Source organism: Cardiocondyla obscurior, linkage group LG05 (assembly GCF_019399895.1).
Source record: "Cardiocondyla obscurior isolate alpha-2009 linkage group LG05, Cobs3.1, whole genome shotgun sequence".
Lineage (NCBI taxonomy): Eukaryota > Metazoa > Arthropoda > Insecta > Hymenoptera > Formicidae > Cardiocondyla > Cardiocondyla obscurior.
This window is the reverse complement of record NC_091868.1, coordinates 7,486,276-7,501,918: the sequence shown is the minus strand read 5'-3', so window position 1 is coordinate 7,501,918 and position 15,643 is coordinate 7,486,276. Positions and strand designations below refer to the sequence as shown.

The following is a 15,643-nucleotide window of genomic DNA, read 5'->3' as shown; positions in this document are numbered from 1 at the left end:
AAGCGCGTCCTCTTCTTCGTTGCTCTCACCTCTCTTCGTTCCCTTCGCCTCCTACCGCGCTGGCTCCTCTTCTGTCTCCTCTCGCGGTCAGCTTTCTCTCCCGCTCTCTCTTCCGTGTCTTCTCCGTCTCTCCCGCGTGCTTGGCCAAGCCCACAGGCCACAGGTGTAGTAAACCTCTTTACCTCACGCACTCGCGCGTAATGGCCCCTCTTACACTCGTGCCGCGCATCTGCCGACCTTAGTGTGTATCGTGCTACCTTCGCCAGCGACGACCTGCGTTTACTTCTTCTTCTTTCCGTTCTTTGGTTTCTTCTTCTTCTTCTTCTTCTTCGGTCCTCTTGTCCTCCGACTGCCTATCTACCTACCTGGCATATGCGACATTAGTGCGCGGCACGCTCTATTGTTCACAGATTAAAAAGTCTTGGTCGTTCATTGAGATTCTTCCGCTGTGAAAAGTCAGAGGACGGTACAGTACACCGTATTACTTCACTGTCAAATAATCTGCATAATTTTTTTAATAATTTTTTAATATGCATAAGTTTGTCTTAATATTTTTTTTTTTTTTTTTTTTATATAAACGACAACGCAACATTCTTTGCGAATTCGGAGCGATTATCAAGGCTGTGAGGATCATCAGTCGACATGTCCTTCAACGGCCCTGACATCATTCAGCCATTAAAAACATCGAGGGTGAATTGAAATGGTTGGAATTTCGCGGGGCTGAATATTAAGTCAGGCTGAACATGTCTAGCCAGAGCGAGCTGACTGAAATAAAATACACCTCTGCTGAAATTTATTATACTTTTAATGGCTACTCGTCATAGACGTTGTATTCCATCAGACTACTGCCGTTATAAATGACTCTCGAATTACGAAGGCACGGCCGTCATTGTTGAATATTGAAAGGCGCGAATGCTTGACTCTCAAAAAAACATGTAACGGATTAATCATAATTTTATTATTTAAATTATATTTCCATTTCAAAGTGACGAGGAAGAGCCTCCTAATTCCTTTAAGAAATTTTGTACGAAAAACAATTGTAAATTGTTGAACGCGTGACGATGCTGCCGGAAATTAAGGCAAGGGGCGAACCTGATTGCTTCTGGACTCGATCAAGATTGTCCTCTGCATCCGCGCATTAATCAGCGTCGTGAACTACAGCTACGTCTTGGTGGCGCAACGAGGAGAAGAGAGGAAGGAAGGACGGAGATGCGACATGACACGGCCGTGGCACGAGTTCATGAACGCGATGCAGAAAAATTCGAGACTGCCAGGAGGTGAATCCTATTCTTGGCTCTCGAGTGTCCACCACCATTCATGAGCGGGCCTTCGCCCCGTCAATGAACAACCGGTCCTGCTTCTCTTCCGGGCTCTCTCCTTCGTCACTCCGTCCCTCCCACCCTTTATATCTGTCCGTTCGTCTGTTTCTCGCTGCTGGTTACCCCATTTTTCTGTCTCTGACGCTCTTTCCACCGCACTTTCGCTCGTGGAGCTTTTAAAGATAGAGAGAGAGCAAACTTTATTATGACAAGACGTAAAATCTGGATTATTTTATTATCATTTTCTTGGAATTTATTTTTAAGAAGCGTAGAATAAAGATTTCTTTTTTTTCTTTTTTTTTTATTTTTATTTTTTTTTTTCCGAAAAAAAAATCGCGCAATGACGTGGTCGTGATTTTTAGTCGTCTGGCGACACGAGACGTGTCCTCGAGACAGAACCTATTTTGACACGGTGACACCCCGATTGCTCGGCAGGTGCGAATGGGAAGAGACGGTCCGATAGAGTCGGACGTCGTCGTTCTCGGCAATAAAATCGTATACCGCTAAGAAATATTCGCAGGTACATAGGATATATCTGGTTGAAGTGGCAAGAAATCCTAGAATTTAAAACAAGAAATTTGCGTAGCGAACGTATCGGAACGTTTCACAATGCGACTTTAAGAGTAATTAAACGGCAGCCTTATTCGATTAACACGAAAGGAAATGTCTCGTACAAACAGATGGATTAATAGATAAATAGAAGGTTAATTTATGCCGTCGTTGCGCGCATCGGCGCCGGATAAATAACACATTGCAAAAACGCGTTCGAAGAACGTTTATGACTAAGAAGATATACGGCGTAAAAGATTGTTATAAAATTATTCAACGCTAAATAACCGCGGTGCGGAAAACTTTATACCGAGAGCGTAAAACTTGGATGATTTTGCTTGCGGAAATAAAAATGGTGTTGACATTAATATCAATTCTTGCGATACGCCGTTGCGTTAAAATGCACTGTTATTATATGCTATTACGTAATTTAAAAAAAAGCAGCCGTTTTTTGAAATCGCGAAGAGACGTGATGATTATTAGCGTCAGAAAAGTAGATGAAGAAAGACGTACGAAATGATATTATAAAATGAATAACACACGACGTGAGTAGAATCAAAAATTCATAAAAAAAAAAAGAAAAAAAATGTCAGTACAAGAATTAATACAGCTTTAGAGACGCTTGACTGACGAATATCCTCGGATATTACGTTCGACAAGGTGTCAAGATGATTAAATGATCGAATTCTTCGACAATGTCAGTCAGACGTGATTAATGATTTACATGTGTACTCAGCACGCTTTTTGATACTGTACGTTTCAAATCGGTCGAGCGCTCGTGTCCATTAGAAATTTTCTGACGATGCGATGACTCTTATTGCCTTTGACAAATTTCGGTCGTGTAGATGCAGCCCGCGTATTATTTTATTATTACTGATGTCAGTAATTTTTAATTAATCAAAAGTATAATTAAAAAAAAAAAATAATAAATTGTGACTGTTGAGAAGCGTGGAATATAATTATGATGTTTTGAGTAATTTGGAACAGCCGCGTGTGACATATATCTCCGTGATATACTCGTGTTTCTTATCGCGTTTTTACGCAGCGCACGCCGACGTCTAGTCTCACAGAATATTTGAATTGGGCCCAGCAGGAAGTGCCCGTGAGATGGACATCGAGTGGCTTCTCTTGTCTCGCCTCAGTCAACAAGCGGTGGTCTTATCCACTTGGCATTTTACAGTCGCGAGGTTACGAGTTTGAACGTGCGTACGCAAGTGTATGCAGGCGAATATCTCGTATTAGTGTAGACGCATGGAGCACGCTGTCAATACCGCACGCAACTCGCGCGTCACTCGCGCGGCCGTCGTTAGGGAAGCCCTGCGGAGGGATCGAAATGCGGAAACGTGACTCTCGAGTAGCGACTACCGTTGAAACCTTTGCCAGCGTGGCTCACTCGTTCCGTTCTCGCGTGGCCGCGAGAAGGGAATCAAGCGCTAACGATAACTCGCAACCCATCGGCCGTTATTAAATGCGTAATGATAATAATTGTTGCCGCCGCGCGCGAATTATTGCGTTATTTAATATCGCGTATAACAGGGCCCCGGTGCCGTAATAGCGCGGTGAAATTAAAGGGCAGGTTAAATGTTCGGAATCAAGATGAGAATAAAAGTGCTCGTTAAATTAAAAGCAGCCACCCGCATTGCGCGATTTATCGTTAAACCGGAGCATAAGCGCGATAATCGAACGGTTATATTGCGTTTAGGAACAACACGTTTTTCAAGAAAAAAAAATAATTAGAGTTATTACGTCTTCGATAATGAGGAAATAATTTTTGGAACGGTTTGATTAGATATCGTGCGTTTTTTTCTGTTTTTTTCTTCTTTTTTTTCTTCTGATCGTGTTAAGTTGAATTTGGTATTAATTATTCGGCGCGACGGAAAACACATAAATCGTCTGGTCTTTCGCTGAATATATGCAAAAACATGCTCGCAATATGTACGAAGCGCTATTTGAGAGCTTTAGCACAAGGAAGGCCATTTTGTTCGCGAGAATATTGACAGAGATCTCGTGTCGGGGCTCGCGCTCGCTGCAAACACGATTTTGCGAACTTGCACGTTTCGCGTTGTACGATTCATGTTGCCAGACATTACGTTCTGGTCTAACTTGAAGAAGTATCTTTTGCAAATACTCGCCGAGTTACGGAGGCCATGCATAAATTAAATAGATATTAATGCATACAGCGGACGTTATTGTTCAGTATATAGCTGTCTGAAATTGAATGCGCCGAGTGTATAGCACGTGAAACGGCATACCTTCGATAAAATTGATGTATAAAAATTTTAAGTTATCTCTAATAGATAATTGCGATATTTGTTTTCTTCATAAGACACAAGGTGCCATGTTACGGCTCGTCGTAAAGTCGCCAATAATAGCACCGGTGATGAAGAATGCGTCGACGCACTCGCGAAGGAGGTCGCGTTCTAAAACAGACGAAAACTTTCCTTTAAGACAAATCTCTACGGACGGGTCGTGTCGCAAAGCGTGAATTCCGGCCGTGATCTCTCCTCGAAGATTGCGGCACGTCGAAGATCCTCGTAGCCACGCGGATATTCATAAATTATCGAATCGGCGCGCGCGCGGAGTTTTGCACGCCGGCGGGAAACCACCTCGATTTCGACGAGTATAACGTAATTAGCAATAAAACTTCCGCGTGCGAGAAGGTACGCACTTCCTGGTACGTCGCCCGCCTGTTTGTTTCGCCTTGCCGTCTTCTACGGTGCCTATTTTTCTTTTTCCACGCGCGGAACGCTGCGCCGGCTGACCCGGTCAAACGACCTTAGGGGGAGAAACCTTACGATCGATATACTCGCGTGTTTATTGCTGAACTTTTAAGAAAATTTATTGTCAGGCGTTTTCGACGTCCTCGACTCGGTACGGGAATCGCATCATTCTTCCCGAGGCATCGCGTCGCGTCGGCGTGAAACTATCGGGAAAACGTGTTTTGCGTAGTATATCAAGGCGGACAAATTTATTGCTAGATAAATAACATCGCAGATACGATGATACGCGTTTGCGCGCGCGTTATAATATTATACACGCGCGCGTAGACGACGGCGGCGCGACGTGGAATGTGAAAGACGCGCGAGACGAAAGTAATCGAATACCATCTCGCGTTAGGAACGTACCGGAGATCGGGGATCGATGATCGTGGAGGGATATTTAATGAACGGCGATCAAGGCGTCACACACATTCAGGTATACAATATTCTTTATTTCATTTCGTACTTGAAACTCGGACACTCAAACAGTGCCCATATCTCGCGCGTTTCGTCCGATCGTGGCAACCGCATCTTTCGCGTATCTCTTTCCCTTGCATGCTTTCTTTTTTTTTTTTTTTTTTTTTTTTTTTTTTTTTCTATTTATACTTGAGCGCAGTTTCCACCCGCGGGCGGTCGACACGATCAGAACGTTTTGAAACGATTTCGTCCACGCTTGGGCTCGATATGATCTCTGTTCGTCCGACGAGACTTTCGACAAATATACATAAGTTACGTACTAAGAGCACTTGGAATTCGCAGAATCACAATTTATCCGGCGCCCGAATCGCCGTCATCCGATTTGTAGCACCGCTGTCGATCTTCTCCGGTAAATCGACGGGAGTGCTTGGATCGAACGGAGTTCCAGGCTTCGAACGTTGCCGAACGATTGATCGGCGCGTTCAGTTGTATGCGGAAAGCACTCACTGGCCATCACGCCGTGCGTAATCGCCACGCCACGGCAAACGGTTACATATCTTTTAACGTTAAAACTATCACCAGCGACGTTTAATCGCTGTATTTTTATTTTTATTTATTTTTTTTTTAAATATTTTATATTTTTTTTAAGGCATCGTTCGCTGATTGCCGCTGCTATATGCGCGATTCGTGATCCGCAATGGATATTCGCCGGTTCACCGATACGAACGTGATTCGCGACTCGAAGTCTTGGTCCGCGCTGGCGGAGTTCTATACGCGAGCGACCGCGAATGAATAAACCTGTGGTGTTTTACGCCCTTTCGGCTTCGTCGATATATCGTCCCGCTGGCGGAATCAGCGTGAATGATGAATGACGAATGCGAAACGCGACGAATGTGCTCGTCCGCGGTAATGCATGAAACTCGTGACGAATAGCGGAATCGCGAGTCGCGCATAGTTCGACGCCCCAGCTTTGCAAAGGCACGATGCGTCCGTCGTACGTTTCACCGACGAAAGAGAATGTATCGCGAGCCGATATATTCTTGATCGCTTCGTCGCAATGTGCACCTGCCGTCGAGATACGACCGGGCAAAAGGGACTGTGTGTCGGCTAATACCGAGCGGCTTGAGCAATTTTCATCGATCAGACGATCGCCGATCGTAAAGCCGTTTATGCCGGCTGGCTACGCGCGGCACTTCTTCAGCGTAGGTCGATCCGCGCTCTCTCCCCCTTCTGCTTTTCCCTCTCGTGTCGTTCCAGCGTAATCGTATTCGGCTACTCTTCCTCCCTGAGTCGCCTCCTCGTTTCTTGCGCCAAGGCACCTTTGACACCAGGCCGTGCTTCTCGTTCGCCGCGTTATTACGATGTAACTGTACCTCCTCTTACCCTCTCTGCATCACGCGTGGATTCGCACGTTTCTTCTCCTTCGTCATACTTTTCTTCGTCCGGTGCTGTTTTCCCGTCTATTTCTCTTTTCCTTCGAATGTTTATTTCTTTCCTACCGCCGTGGGGAAGGACTTCGGTCATCTTCTTCTTCAACAAATTGCTCCATTTTTATCCACGATTCAGAGCGACGTCGATAACGATCCCCCTCGATCGAATCGAGTTCTTGTTGAGCACTTAGTGAGCACCATTTGGCATTCGAGGTCATGTCTTTCTGGTAAGGTCCAAAGGAGGTCCGGTCTCCTGTTGGAGCTCGTTTTCCTCACTGTTGCTCGATTTCTCCTCTTCGTCTTCTTCTACACTGCCAGCGTCCATTTCCTGCCCGTCCGTCCGTATGTCCTTCATGCTAAGATCCATCGGCTCTTCCTGTTCCGGCCCGAGGGATCGCAAGAACGTTAAATTCTTGTCGTACGCGACCTCTATCGAACCCGCTCTCGGACGTCGATCTCGTTCACCGATTTCGCGGTCGATCTCGCGACACTCTCGGTTCTCCTCGCTTCTCTTCGTCGGCGACGGAGTCGACCGCGGGCTGACGCTCTCGCTGGACGTGCTCGAGAGGCTGGTTGCCATCTGAGGCGGGCCCACTTGGTTCACGTAAGGTACGATGAATCGCTGCTGAAACGGAAAGAACGGCGCGTTCAGCAGCTGCATGTGCGTGAGCGCCGGATGGAACAACGGCGGGCCTCTCCACATAGGGAACCTTGAAACTTCAGGCCTTAGCATCTCGTGCGGAGTCCTTGGAAGATCGGCCGGCCTTAGAATCGCTTCCTGGCTAGTTCGCGGCGGAACGTCGGGTGATCTCAGCTGCACCGGGATGTCTGGTGGCCTGAGCGCCCCGTCCTCCCTCTTGGGCAACCGATCCGGGTGGTGATGGTGGTGTAGGTGATGGTGGTAACTGTTCGCCGTGGTAGTCGCCGTGGTGATGCCGACGATGCTGTTAGCGCTGGTATTGCTCGTGTTCTCGGTATTATTATTATTATTATTGTTCGCAGCATCTAGCGAGCCGAACGCCTTCTCGTACGCGGACTTAGGATCTTTGATCAGGCGATTTTGCGCCTGCTGAGATTGTTCTTGTAGCAAGCAATGTATCTTGAACCAGTTCGAGCGCCGGCCGTACCGAGAGCCAGATTTTGACATGCCCACCATCAAGCACTTCCGAAGTCGACATGCCTTGCAGGCGGTGCGATTCTTCTTGTTGATCACACAGACGCCGCCATTCTTGCATTCAGAAATGCTACCCAGATTGTTGTAAGTGCGCCCGAAGAATGACTATGCAACAGAAAGTGAAATAGGTCGCACATTGGTCACTCGCAATCGATTTAACGATTTGCGCGTTTGTTTTATTAAAGATCGCGATATAGGAAAAGCGCGCGCGTTGAAATAACTGCAATGTTTAATTACCCGATATGCCAGTAAAAATTTTACTAATTTTAATCCATCTCACGAAACACAATTAAATCTTTAGACAAAAAACGGTAAATTTTAATTAATATAGAACAGTTTTTAATTAACAATAAATCGTTATTCTTTAATTTTATCGAAAAATCTTTACGCTGCTACCAAATGACAAATAAAATTACATCTTCCGTTATTTCTTTTTGTTCTTGCGCGATTATACGCGATTTACATAATTTTCGACATAAATGTCTTGCGTCGCGATAACGTAACGATCACAAATCTTTTTTTTTCCCCCCTTTTTTTTCCTCTATTCTTTTTCGTTTTGTTAGAGAATAATGATACGGATGAATAGCCGTGGAAGAATGACGACGTGCAGATACTGACCTTGCAGCCTTCGCACGTGAAGGCCCCGAAGTGAAAACCCGCGGCCGGCTCTCCGCAAACCCTGCAGAGCTGATTCATCTGCAACAAAAAGATGCGACATGTGGTTACGTTCGGGATCTGAGGACGTTTCAGAACGCGCGTCCGACGATCGCGCCTGATCCTCGTACAATATCTGCCAATCACGGAAGGGTTTCTCGATCTAATGCATGCTCTCGAAACGCGAGATCCGAACAACGAGGAGCACTGTGATAGAATTATGGTCAGGGCTTCCCATTTCAAAGTATCGCTATGAAACCATAATTGATAAAAAGCAAAATTTAATAAATACGTCAAGTAAATAATGTATTTAGAAATAGTATTTTCGAAACGTTAAATTAATTTCATATCTAAATTATACAATATTCAAGAATTTAAATTAGTTAATATTTTTTTTTTGCTCATTATATCGTTTAAATAGTAGTTTGAATTTTTATTTTAAATGAAAAATTAGTGATATAATTTTAAAATAATTAATTTTTCTATCTTTAGTCAATTAAGATCCAAGATCGCGTAGATATTCGAAAGATGATCGCGCGTTCGAATCTCACGTTAATATCCTCGACCACAATCTGTTGTCGAACAGTGGAATCGCGGTCGATTCGCACGCACATTGTGCGCGCCAATCAGCGCGAGTACGCATCTGCTCCGCGTGAAGGATCCTCGACGGTGACGTCGCGCGGGAGAGAAGGACTCTTTCTTGCCTCGTTCGTGCGAGGATCAGCGAGGGGTCTATTCTCTCGCCGCGAGAAATCGCCTTCCTATTAAAACCTAGTTAGCCAGTCATTACTAGACCGCACAGCTCCCTCGCGGCTCGGACACCGCGGCTCTCGTCGCGAGAAAGGACCGTCGGAGAGAAGAGAACGCGTGGATTGTGCGCGCGAGTGAAGATGCGAAAGATGCGGCTCGCACGGATCTGATTCCCACACGAAAAGAGTGTGCTAAAGTAACGGCCACCGCGCTGTCGTAACACGACGAGAATTAAATTGATCGCTTGCATTGCGGTGCATTTCGACGCGATGACGCCAAACGTATTTACCATAAAACCGATGCCGGCAAGGTACCGCGTGGCACCGCGCGAAAACGCTACCGTTTGTCCTCTCGCGCGAATGATTAAAGTGAATCGTGACCTTACGCAAGAACCTCCTCGAACGACGAGGTTCCTGCCGTTCGTCGGTGAAGCGCAAATGTAGAGACGCCGAACCGGCGATGGCGCGTAGGCATTCGAAAACGACTTTCGATCTCATTAACCTGAGAACGTATGCGCGGTACGGGCATGATGACTTCTCGCGGAAATGACGGTGTGCAGAAGCTTACGACGTGCGGGCCGGAGTAGGAGGCAAAAAAGGTTAAACGTCCAACAGATGACGCGGCTATGTCACCTCGGTTCTAATCCCCCGCGGTCGCAGACCGCCACACATCGACGAAACTAAATAACGCACTGCTATCCTCCCAGTCCGTGCCGTTTCTTCTCGCGTTTTGCGGATAATCCACGTCACCACGGAACGGCGAGCAACCGTCTAAATCCTCTTTCCGTCGCCCACCCACGACCCACACGAGAATCGTCTCATTAAGTGCCGTCACGAGCGGCGCTCGATGAAAAGGGGAAACGTACCGATAATGCCGATGGCCTTTTTACATCGCAAGCAACGCGTTTCTCTTCTCTTTCGGGATTCCCATCGTTCCCCTCGATTCCGTTACTCCGAGCCTCGGTTAACGATTTAGAATAATCCGGCCCGTGTAAATACCAATCAGCCGCGCTGAACGAGCGACGATAACAAGCGCAAGCTACGCGATCCCTACGCCTTCCCAGCCCGATCAGTTCGCGAAAGATACTATAATTTAAGTAAATCGCGAGATCCGTAATTAAGCACACACTAAATGCCACAGAAATATCATATTTGAATAAGAAAGACCGTAATTTACAGCAAATGCCACGTGACACGCTAATTTCTCTCATCTACAATTAACCTTACGACATTAATGCAATTATTATAAATATTCAAGTTTGTTCAATCTTTTTTTTTTTATAAAGAAAAAAAATGCGTTTAAAGTAAATTGACCAAAATACATTTATGCAGCGAGATAAATTCATCTCCGTCCGATTTTGATAAGAAATAAACTTGCAGGCGCTATTAATCGAAGAAGGGGGGGAAAAAAAATAGCAAACTCACCACGTCGGTGTTGGCCGCTGCCGATGTGATCGTCGACGTGGGCGTCCACCACCCTGGGGTGGCGGATGTCGCGTTGCCGATAATACCAACACCCGCGATTGAGATGGATCCACTCCCTACCAATCCTGCCGGGCCCGACAGATCGCCCACATCCATTCGACACGTTTTAATCCCTCGGTGTCAGCCGTTCTGGCCCGTGACCCGACCTACCCTCTTTCCGCTTGACGTAGCGAGCCAACATTTTGTATGCTTTTCGCGTGCCGCCGTGCTTGTCGCTGAAACGTTCACGCGACGCGTGACTTCCGGCCTGATAAAGGAAAGAAAGGGAAAAAAAAAAGAAAAAGAAAATTATTATCCCTCGAGAGTAATCTTTCGATAAAATATAAATGATTAACGACGACATCCTCCGATTAAATCTCAAATATTTTACCTATTGCATGCCACGCGTGTTCATAATATTTTATTCGGATTTAGCGGTTTATTCGTCGAATGTTGCCGCAGGAAACAAGATATTTGTATCCCTCCCGGCAACGGAACACCCAAACGCATGGATATCTCCCACTATCAAGGCGGCATTTTTACGGCGAACGTGCGCGCGAGGTGGCATATATCAGCCCGTTGTGCAATAATTATTCCAGAATACGAGCGGCGGGTCGTGAATGCAGAAACGAGAGAGCACGGCCCGCCGAAATCGCGATCGGCGAACGTCCCTCCCGAGATCCCGAGGCTCCGTATCGCTCGAGATAACATGTCGTGTTTACAACGGTGTAACGCCATTACCAATGTTAACGCGGACCGCCTTGCAAGCGATGCATAAATACGAGAGCTAATTACCGAGGCTGCCACGTATTAATTTTCGACCCGCGCACCACGTGGGAAACTCAACCGGCGCGTGCAATTCTTTCGATTACCGATGCTCAGCTTCAATTCGTCGGGGAGAAACTTACGTCGGCCGCATAACTCGAAATGAAACGGCAAAGTGTCGTAAATACATCACCAACACGTATGAAATCAATGTATATGCGCGCGTTACACGAAACAATTCGAGAAGTAAATCTCAGATTCTCGATGGAATGATCGCAACGCGCTCGGGGAATAACGATCGGCGGCTCGAGGAATTAATCCAGTTCCGAGATGCAATTTGAAAGTAAATGTTAATTGAGGATACTCGCGAGATTTCGCTGGCCGATCACAAAGCCACGATTAAGAGCACGGTAATTGGCGCCGTTGAGTCGGGTTAATCTATGCGATCGCCAAGTAATATTGACGTACACTTGCAACACGACCGCCTATACGCGCGAATATATAACAATAAAAACTATGCGAGATTTCTAGTATTCATGGGTTATAATTGAAGCACGCAAGTTGAATTTTAAGTTCCACTAGACTTGAACCGTAACGCGATTATAAGTTACGATGGCGTATTAATGTGTAAAATTACGTTTGCCGTTAAAATAATTGGGATTTTTCTGCATTTTCACTTTCAGCAGTAATTCATATAAAGAATTATGGCTTTTGGACATTCAATGATTGTACGTCCTACAGTTTGCACCGCGCCGCCTCGCAATTTTCAAACGTTTTGTAATCTCTCATACAGATAAATCATCACGATGAACTAAACGATCGCTTTTGTGAGCGATTCGACAAGCGCGTTACTACTTGCCGGTGCGCACATTAAAATCGGCGTAATCGATTGTCCTCGCGACAAAGAGGGAGGCAGCCCGCGGTCGCACGACGCCGCGGCCATCGATAAATTTTATTGCGCGCCTCTCATCTTTCCTCGCCTGACTAATGACAAATTAATTAACAGCCGTGCATGCTTGCGGAAGACCGGTTCCGTTGAATACATCGCCGCCTCGCCGCGCGCCCCAGCTTCGATAAATCCTTGTTTTCACAGATTAAAGCGCGCGGCCAGTCGGTGGTAGCGCAATTGTAACGGCGCCGATCATATCGGTGCCATCAGATTTTTTTTTTTTTCCTATTTTTTGAGCTGCGTCCACGAGCGTGTTTCATTAGCCGACGCTGAAGGACGCCGTTCTCACGTTTCGCACCTGAGATTATTACCGCCGCGCCGTCATCGCCGATGTGTTTCAGCTGTCATCGCGCCGCGATCCCACGTCACGGTATTTACACGTATCGCGACACCATCCTTGAAGAATCGGAGGGAAAAAAAAAATCACTCGATGCGATACGAACGTGAGCACGCGCACGCGTGCATGTTACACACACACACGTTGCACCTTTTATTCGTTCGTTAATAAATGATTGCGTGATCGATCAGCGCGAATAGTTTTATTGTGCAAAGCCGCGCGGATCGCAATATCGATTGTGAGATTAATCTCTGAAATAATTAGGGTATTAAAGCGTAATCAGCGGTACGCCCGCGAAAGATAATGACGCCGCACACATTGCTGCGACCTGTTTGCCGCAAAGGCGGCGTCAATCGGCGAGCTTTTAGCATTTGACGTACGAAACGACGTTCCGCTCTGCTTCGGATTAATATTATTAGAACTGTCGGCGTTACTTTAATATTTTTTTAACATACGTAAACATCCGAAACTTTGAAATCAAAGCGCTCAATAAAAAGTAAATTAGCATATGTAGTTGCTTTTTTTACTTCGGCAAAAGTTTAAATAAAAAAATATCTTAAATCAATTTGCAATTTAAAAAGAAAAAAAAGAACTTGATAAATCTTAACGTTGAAGCGCCTACCGATCGAAATTGTCCGATTAAAATCAAGCATTTCGAATTCATTATTTCACCGGCACTTCAGTGAAATATACAAAACGCATTTAAATCTTTTTTTTCCCATACTCGAGAAATAAAAAATCTCGCTATTTGCCGATTCTCGTAAGATATAACACAATAATCTGTGAAAGTTTGTGCGACGGTCCATTGGGACCACTTATCGAGTCGCGTAAATTTATTATACCTATTTCACAACACCGATTTAGAAGTTTTTCGGATGTTTATTCGCCTCTACATTGGCAAATTTGAAACGATATGTATAAATTTAGATATATGGATGTATGTACCTGTGACAAGTTTTTGCCGAGAGACACTTTTCCGTTTATTCCTCTTTCTCTCGGTACACTACCGTATCAAACCCTTTCCCAATTTTTGGCACCGTTGCACCTACGGACGCACGTCAGTCCGTCGTGACAACACACGTTATTACCGCTCGCTTTTATTCAGCACAAGAAGCACACACCGACGCACGTTCTTCGTCCACATACTGCATTTTGCCAAACAGTACGTGATCGTTCTCGTTGCGATTACACCAATCCGATATTTACCTAAATATACACATGTGTCGAAGTATAAATTTTCTCTTCTTCAGGAAGAAAAACGCGATTATTCGTCGGTGAGAATCACAGTATGAGGATGTATCACCCTTTGCGCGAATCACATCCAGCGGCCGAGGGTCTTTCCGATATCTCTGTTAAATCACTAGGCGACCGACGTTTTTGCAGCATGCTGGAGAACCACACCGATCGCGTGCTTGATCGCGTTTAGAATTAAACTACATCGCGCTTTACTCTTCGACGGTTTCCGTCAAACATGAAAGACGGACGAGCGGAACGGACGGGCGGACAAACGGACGGACAAGGCCGGCAGATAGGACAGATAAACGGATGGGAGGAACGGAAAAGCGCGAGATGATATGAACACGAAGAAGTGGACGGCGTCGTGGCTGGCTGGCTTGACCGCCGGCCGGCTCGGGGCGTGCGCTCGTGTAGCACGTGGCCGCGAGACTGAGTATCCCTACCTTAGGCACCTTCGTCAGTCCGTTTGTCTGCCTCGTCCTTATCTCACCTGGCCAGCCGAGAAAGACTACCGCGGCCTTCTCGCGACTACATGCTCCATCGTCTTCCTCGCTCCTCGTCGAGCCGATCTCTCTCTCTCGCTGCCGTCTTTCCCGCTAGCGACCATCTCGTTCCCTCTGTCTGTCTATCTCTCGTGATCTTCCCCCATCTCCTTCTTCTCCCTCTCGATCTGCCTCGCCGCAGCATCCGTCTCCGCGCCGCGCCGCGCCGTGTTGGAGGCAACGCGGCTCAGCTGTTTCCCTCTCGCTCGTTCGCGCGCTCGTTCCTCTCCGTCATTCCAGCTGTTTCGTTTCGTACTTTGTCCCTCGCCGTCCATCCGCCTTGCATTCGTCTCTCTTCCTCGCCATCCGGCTGCAACCTGCTTCTCTCGCGAGGAGCCACGATTCTCCCGCGGCCGAGGAGACGACACACGTATGCACGATGCCTCTCCCCAGGTCCGATGCGACAGCCCTCCCCGTTCAGCGGTATTTTATGTAGATTTGTGGCACAGAACTCCGTTCTGTTCTATAATGCCGTGATTCTCCAAAAATCGTGGGTTTTATTCGTAGACTTTAATTAATAGTAATTTGAGATATTTGATTAATGTTTTATCTTTTGTTCATGGTAATAGTCACAAGGGGTTTTTTTTCTTTTTCTTTTAATTAAAAAACACAACTGAATTTATTATACAATAATATAAGAATTGGAAAAAAAAGAGCTTGCAGAAGACGCGCGGAAAGGCGTAGTTTAGGTGATTTCAATGTTTGTGTCAGCGATTTCAATCCGTGTATAAGACGGATTGCGCTTGCTCATGGAAATATTTTTTTTTATTGTTTTTTCCGAAGAAATGCGCTCTTTTTATTAAAATAATAGAAACTTAATTCTTTTGCATGCTGGTTTTGTTTTAAACACGTTTGAATTCGACGTCGATTAATCGCAAAAAATTCATATAGCAAATCGCGCGAGCAGATTTATGCGCGACTCGCAGAGAAAACCAGCGGAGAAGTTATTCGCGAGATAACGAAACGTGCGTTTTGCTGTTGTGTCAACCGCGTCGCGAATCTTTGCGACGCAATCGTTCATCTTGCTTCATCTTAAGACGGGACAAATAACACGCCGTTCTCTAACAACGTGGAATATTGCCGGAGAGGACCCCGTTGCGAAGTAGGAGGTACCTAATCGGCGACCAATAGTAAGAGCCGCCACCCACGAAGTGATAAAAATTAATTTATCACACGAACCACCGCCTACGCCATTGCTCTGTTCGTGTACGCGAGATTTTGCAGCATCCCGCGGATGGCACCACTTGTCGGGTATCTCTTTCGTAAGCTGTACCAAATACATTAATTTCGATTTCGCAT

General features: G+C 46.0%; 2 protein-coding genes across 3 annotated transcripts in view; one reads left to right on the top strand and one right to left on the bottom strand.

Annotated features, from left to right (window-relative positions):
* The window catches only part of Tgs1 (Trimethylguanosine synthase 1), a 48,115-nt gene that overhangs the window by 25,618 nt on the left and 6,854 nt on the right, over positions 1–15,643 (top strand). The gene's annotated exons all lie outside the window — the stretch shown is intronic.
* On the bottom strand, positions 5,187–14,624 carry LOC139102470 (uncharacterized). Of its 2 annotated transcripts, XM_070656367.1 has the most exons (4): positions 13,512–14,624; positions 10,477–10,783; positions 8,267–8,344; positions 5,187–7,753 (listed from the first exon to the last, which is right to left on the bottom strand). In XM_070656367.1, exons 2-4 carry the CDS (start codon positions 10,630–10,632, stop codon positions 6,689–6,691), a joined length of 1,299 nt encoding a protein of 432 aa, XP_070512468.1. In that variant the 5' UTR covers positions 10,633–10,783; positions 13,512–14,624; the 3' UTR covers positions 5,187–6,688. The 2 variants fall into 2 exon arrangements, with proteins under 2 accessions (XP_070512468.1, XP_070512469.1); XM_070656368.1 differs by lacking the exon at positions 10,477–10,783 and having other exon boundaries at positions 13,512–14,623.

Bases quoted from the DNA above. Each gene is read 5' to 3' on its own strand.
- LOC139102470 (XM_070656367.1), bottom strand. From the start codon at position 10,632: ATGGATGTGGGCGATCTGTCGGGCCCGGCAGGATTGGTAGGGAGTGGA. The intron at 8,345-10,476 runs GTGAGTTTGCTA...TTTTTGTTGCAG, and splicing joins CAGCGGCCAACACCGACGTG to ATGAATCAGCTCTGCAGGGT. The intron at 7,754-8,266 runs GTCAGTATCTGC...TCTGTTGCATAG, and splicing joins TCACGTGCGAAGGCTGCAAG to TCATTCTTCGGGCGCACTTA.